General features: G+C 42.5%; 1 protein-coding gene across 1 annotated transcript; it reads left to right on the top strand.

Moving 5' to 3' along the window:
- The first annotated feature begins 1,682 nt into the window (after nt 1-1,682).
- On the top strand, nt 1,683-3,443 carry LOC134243691 (uncharacterized). Its single transcript, XM_062725924.1, has one exon. The coding sequence runs from the start codon at nt 1,683-1,685 to the stop codon at nt 3,441-3,443; it is 1,761 nt and encodes a 586-aa protein (XP_062581908.1).
- Nucleotides 3,444-6,170: the final 2,727 nt, after the last annotated feature.

The following is a 6,170-nucleotide window of genomic DNA, read 5'->3' on the forward strand; positions in this document are numbered from 1 at the left end:
CATGAGGCGAACGTTATCATACAGAAAGCAAAACTGGATGCTCATGAGAAACAATTATCAGCGAAGAAGGAGGCCGCCATCGCTATGGCTCAACTCCAAGCTGTTGACGATGAGGAAGCTTTAGAACTTGAAAACACGAGTGTACTCAATTGTGAAGAAGCTGTACAGAGAAGAACCGAGGAGTATGTGAATGCGCTCCCTGACTCACCATTCATTCCTAGTCAGGATCAACGACCGTTGACAACAAATGGAACTATGAACAATACTCAGTTTGTGAACTCTCAGTGCATAAACACTTCTCCACGTGTAGACAATGCCCGTAGTGTACACTTTGCAAAGTATCTTGTTAAGAGAGACCTAATTGCCGCAAGGCTTCACAAGTTTGATGATAAAGCAGAGCACTACATTTCTTGGAAATATACCTTTAAGAGTGTAACAGCTGAGATAGGCACTTCGCCGGCAGAAGAACTTGACTTATTACTACGCTGGACAGGAGACGAGTCGTCAAAGCAAGTTCAAAGTCTGAAAGTGGCGAATGCAGGAAGACCCGAGACAGCTCTCGACAGAGTATGGAAGCGGTTGGACAGTCGTTACGGCTCACCTGAGAAAGTTGAAGTCGCGCTTAAGAAGAAACTCAATTCTGTTCCAAGGATGACTGTAAAGGACAGAGGCAAGCTGTTTGAACTATCTGACATTCTATCTGAGATAAGGGCAGTGAAAGAGAAACCTGAATATGCGGCTCTTTTGAGCTTATATGATACTTCCATGGGAATCAACCCTACAGTCGCCAAGTTACCACCAAGTCTACAAAATAAGTGGCGGGATCGTGCTGCTAATTACAAGCGTGTTCATGGAGTGTTGTTTCCTCCTTTCACATACTTTTGTGATTTCGTTCATGACATGGCAGAACTGTTTAACGATCCAAGCTTGACTTTGATATGAATCCTAGTATAAGTAACACATATGGAACCCCGTCAAGGACAAAAGTATCAGTAGTAAAGACAGCAGTGAGTTCTGTGACCAGTGGCGAGGATGGTCCAATTCCTTGTATCATACACAAAACCAACCACTCTTTGGATGAGTGTCGTGCCTTTTGACATAAAGCATTCGAGGATCGTAAAACCTTGTTAAAGCAAAATGGAATATGTTTTCGTTGCTGTTTTCGTTGCTGTGCTGCTAAGCATCTCAGAAGGAACTGTCAAGCAAAGATCCATTGTGCCGAGTGTAACGAGACTACACATTCCACAGCTATGCATGTGTTCAGAGTCCCCACACCTACAGTGAAGACAACTCAATCAGCCCCAAGACATGGTGGAGTGGTGACTCACGGCGGGGAGCAATCTCAACCCAGAACAGAAGTGTCTTCAAGCTGCACAGAGATTTGTAAAGGAGGACTTGCTAGGTCATCAAAGATCGTCCTTGTGAAAATTTCTCATGTGAACGATGTGAACTCACAGACCAGGTCTATGAAAGTTTACGCAATCATATATGACCAGAGTAATTCATCTCTGATCCGTAGTGATGTACTAGATCACTTCAACATAAGAACTGACTCTGAAAACTATACAATCAACAGTTGTGCCGGGAAAGTAGTGACTTTAGGTAGGCGTGCGGAAGGCTTCATGGTGACATCTTTGTGCGGTACTTAGCGATTCGTATTACCCACTCTAACAGAGTGTGATATGATACCGAATAACAGGAGTGAAATTCCGACACCTGAGGTTGCAGAAAACTATCCACACCTCAAGTGTATTGCTGACTACCTACCTGCACTGGACTCTAAAGCTAAAATTTCCTTGCTCATAGGACGTGACCTAATTTCAGCTCATTATGTCCTAGATCAGATAATTGGACGACCAGGTCAACCATATGCACAGAGACTCAAGTTAGGTTGGGTTATTATTGGGGAGACTTGTCTTGATGGTCAACATATACCTCATGACGTGAACACTATGAAAACACATACCCAGCTCAATGGACGTCCTACATCCATGGATCCTTGTGACAGTTATCTTCAGGTAGACCATACCCAGGAAACTTCTTTGTTCCGAATAACAAAGGATGATAACAAGCCGTCCATGTCGGTAGAGGATCAACGTTTTCTGGATCTCATGGACCTTGAGATGAAACGAGATCAAAATCACAACTGGGTTGCGCCTTTACCATTTAAGTACTCGAGACCTACCCTTCCAAACAACCGTAAGCAGGCAGTTGACCGAGCTCAGAACTTTGATGTATCTCTGCAGAAGGACCCAGTAAAGCGTCAACACGCCCTTGAATTCATGCAAGCTCTATTGGATGTCGGACATGCAGAGAGGGCGCCTGAACCTAAACTCGACAGAGAATGTTGGTACTTACCCATATTTGGAGTATACCACCCGCAAAAGAAAGATTGCATCAGAATGGTATTTGACTCATCTGCAAAATACCAAGGCATTTCCCTGAACGACGTCCTCATGACAAGACCGAATCTCATGAACAATTTGGTTGGAGTTTTACTTAGGTTTCGATTAGAGAAAATTGGAGTGATTGCTGACCTGCAACAGATGTTCTACAGTTTTCTTGTTTACCCTCCTCATAGAGACTATTTACGCTTTGTATGGTATGAGGACAATAACATAACGAAACCTTTGGTGGATTATAGAATGAAGGTGCATGTCTTTGGCAATGGACCAAGCCCGGCTGTGGCAACACTTGGTTTGAGGAAAACGGCAGATGTCGCCGAGGAAACCGCTGGATCAGATGTTAAGGATTACATCTACCAAAACTTTTATGTGGACGACGCACTTTCATCACACGGATCTGCCGAGGAGGCAATAACACTTCTAAAGAAAGCTAAATACGCACTTCAGGAAGAGGGAAACCTGCGACTTCACAAATTATGTTCCAACTCCAGTGAAGTATTAAGAGCCTTTGACAAGGAAGATCTTGCAAAAGATTTAAAGGAACTAAACTTTGAATGTGATGACCTCCCAATTCAGAGGAGCTTGGGAGTAAGTTGGAATCTGGAAAAGGACACTTTCACATTTTGCGTCACTTTAAGTCACACCAAACCACTCACAAGACGCAGTGTGCTCTCAATAATCAACGGCCTATATGACCCTATAGGATTCGCAACTCCTGTGATTATTGAGGGAAAGTTGCTGTTGCGTGAAGCCATGGCCCAACCACTTGAATGGGACCAACCCTTACCTGAGAAAATCTGCAGAAAGTTTCAGTTATGGAGGAACAGCTTAAGCTCACTGGAACAAGTGAACATCCCTAAAACATACTCGTTAGAGTCATCACGTGACTGTAACTTATTCATCTTTACAGATGCTTCTGAACTAGCTATCGCAGCTGTGGCATACGTTGTTACCACCACTTACAACAAACAGCGTCACTTTGGATTCGTGCTTGGGAAAGCCAAAGTTGCTCCGAAACACGGCCACACTATACCCTGACTCGAGTTGTGCGCCGCCTTACTAGGGACAGAAATCAGTGACATTATCAGAGATGAGCTCAGGATGGAATTTCGTCAAGTGAGATACTTTACAGACAGTAAGGTTGTCTTAGGTTATATAGGGAACGAGACCAAGCGGTTTTACACATACGTAAGGAACCGAGTCGACAAGATAAGAAAGTCTTCAAGTCCTGACCAGTGGGGTTATATACCTACAACACTGAACCCTGCAGACGAAGCTACTAGGTCCATATCTGCTGGAAATCTGCAACAAAGTCTGTGGTTGAATGGTCCAAGAGGTTCATTTTCTCATAAGATTGAAGAAGATCAGCATGAATACTTGTTAGTGAACCCAGAGGAAGACAAAGAGGTGAGATGTATGAAAACTGATGTCAAGGACAATGTTCTAGAGGAGAATCTCCCCATGGCTGACCATTTGAGCAGTTTTCTACATGGAAAAGCCTAACAAGAGCAATCTGTACTTTGAAAACGTTCATTCGCTTACGGACAGCAGAACCAAACCAGATTTGTGTAACATCAGAGGAGGCAGAACATGTGATTATAAGAACTATTCAGGAGCATTTCTTGTCAAAAGAAATTGTGGCTTTAAGAGATGGACTACCTCTTCAAAAGTCAAGTCGTATTCTGGACCTTTCGCCTTATCTGGACGATAATGGACTTCTTCGCGTTGGTGGACGTTTGAAAGAATCAAAGTTATCGATGCTACAGACGAACCCTATTATCATACCAAAGCACCACATTTCGGTCTTGATTGTCAGACACTTTCATGAAAGGATCAGTCATCAAGGGCGTCAAATGACAGAAGCAGCAGTCAGAAGGGCAGGATTTTGGTTGATTGGTGGGCGACGGTTTGTCAACTCATGTATTCATCACTGTGTGAAATGCAGGAAACTCAGAGGCTGTCGTGAGGAACAGAAGATGGCTGACCTTCCCTTTGATCGATTAGACCCCGCACCCCCATTTACATACATAGGGATAGATGTTTTTGGCCCATGGACCATTGCTACCCGCAAGACTCGTGGACGAGAAGTAAACTCTAAGCGTTGGGCTCTTCTCTGTACGTGTATGGTTGTGCGTGCTGTGCACATCGAACTGTTAGAAGAAATGTCTTCTTCCTGTTTTATTAACGCATTCAGACGTTTTTGTGCAATTCGAGGAGAAGTGAAGATCATTCATTCTGATCAGGGAACAAACTTTGTCGGTTCTACTGGAGACTTGAATGCGAATGTCATCAGTGTAGATGATAGACCTATACAAGAGTACCTCGCAGAACATCGCATCAACTGGGTCTTCAACCCACCCCATGCCTCACACATGGGTGGGGCATGGGAGAGAGTGATAGGAGTGGCTAGACGCATTCTCGATTCATTGCTGCTGGATGTAAAGAACCTGACACACGATGTGCTGGCAACGCTCATGGCCGAAGTCTCATCCATTATCAATGCGAGACCCCTTACACCCATGTCTTATGACCCTGAGATTCCATGTCTACTGACACCATCCTTATTACTCACCATGAAGACGGATCAAACAGTGCGGTCATTTCAGCTGGATGACTTCAGCAGGAAGGACATCTTCAAGAAACAGTGGAGATGTGTGCAACACCTCGCAGATCAGTTCTGGATTCGTTGGCGGAACGAATATCTTCCAACATTACAAATTCGCAGGAAGTGGAAGCAGGAATCAAGGAACCTTGAAGAGGGTGACGTCGTATTACTTAGCGAGAAGTCTACTTACCGCAATGAATGGCCTATTGGAATCGTCATCAAGGCGTATTCGAGTTCCGATAATCGTGTCCGCAAAGTTGATGTGCGTGTTGGCAGGGACAGAAAGGTCTACACCAGACCGACCAGTGACATTGTGCTGCTGTGCAGGAAGGATGATGATTGAACTTGTTATTGGTCATGATGTTGATGTGTGTTTAGATATGATGTTAAACATTGCATTGTCATTGTTCTGTATTTGATTTGAGTGATATTATTAATATCAGACGGGGAGTGTCAAGTAACATGTATTTCGATTTTACCTGTTTCATGATTTTATATGTTTTTACGGGTTTTAGTGTACCCCGCATGAGTATTTTTTGGGCTATTAGTGCGCCCACTCTTTTGTGTTTTGTACATTTCCGGTTTAGCCAACGTGGTTGTTTGGCAGATGTATCGGTGCCACGATGTAAGTTTACCTTGTTTATATTTCATTTACTTGTGATTTATGAATATTAGCTTATGATAAATTACTCATAGACTAGGTTATTTACTTCGACATGAAATAATGTAGGATCTTTTAGCTATTATTTGTCATGATATGTAGGAATGATTGTTTACATTGATCGTTTAGCGCCAAATTTACATTCATTGAAAGTTAGTTAAAATTTGCCTAATATGTATTGAATCTTTGATAGAATTGAATAGATTTGTCCAGTTAATTGTCTTTTTCATATATGAACTTAGGCGGTTTAACAGATTATACATTTATATCAAATTCTTGTCATTTTATGAAGTCGATCGTCAGTCTATAGGTGTTGAGTCTTAAGTCTTGTATATCAGGTATATTCATGGTGTATTAATTAAATGTAATACTGTGTTTAAAGTCATTTTATCAGTCAATTAGTCATCCAGGTATATGGTTACTAGTCAATATGCATCTGTACATTGTGTATAGAGTTCAGTATTGAGTATTGCTTGTTATGTTTACTTCATATTTGTAA

The sequence above is a fragment of the Saccostrea cucullata genome, unplaced genomic scaffold (genome assembly GCF_032062105.1).
Source record: "Saccostrea cucullata isolate Sc308-1 unplaced genomic scaffold, CSIRO_AGI_Scuc_v1 ctg10359, whole genome shotgun sequence".
Classification (NCBI taxonomy): Eukaryota; Metazoa; Mollusca; class Bivalvia; order Ostreida; family Ostreidae; genus Saccostrea; species Saccostrea cuccullata.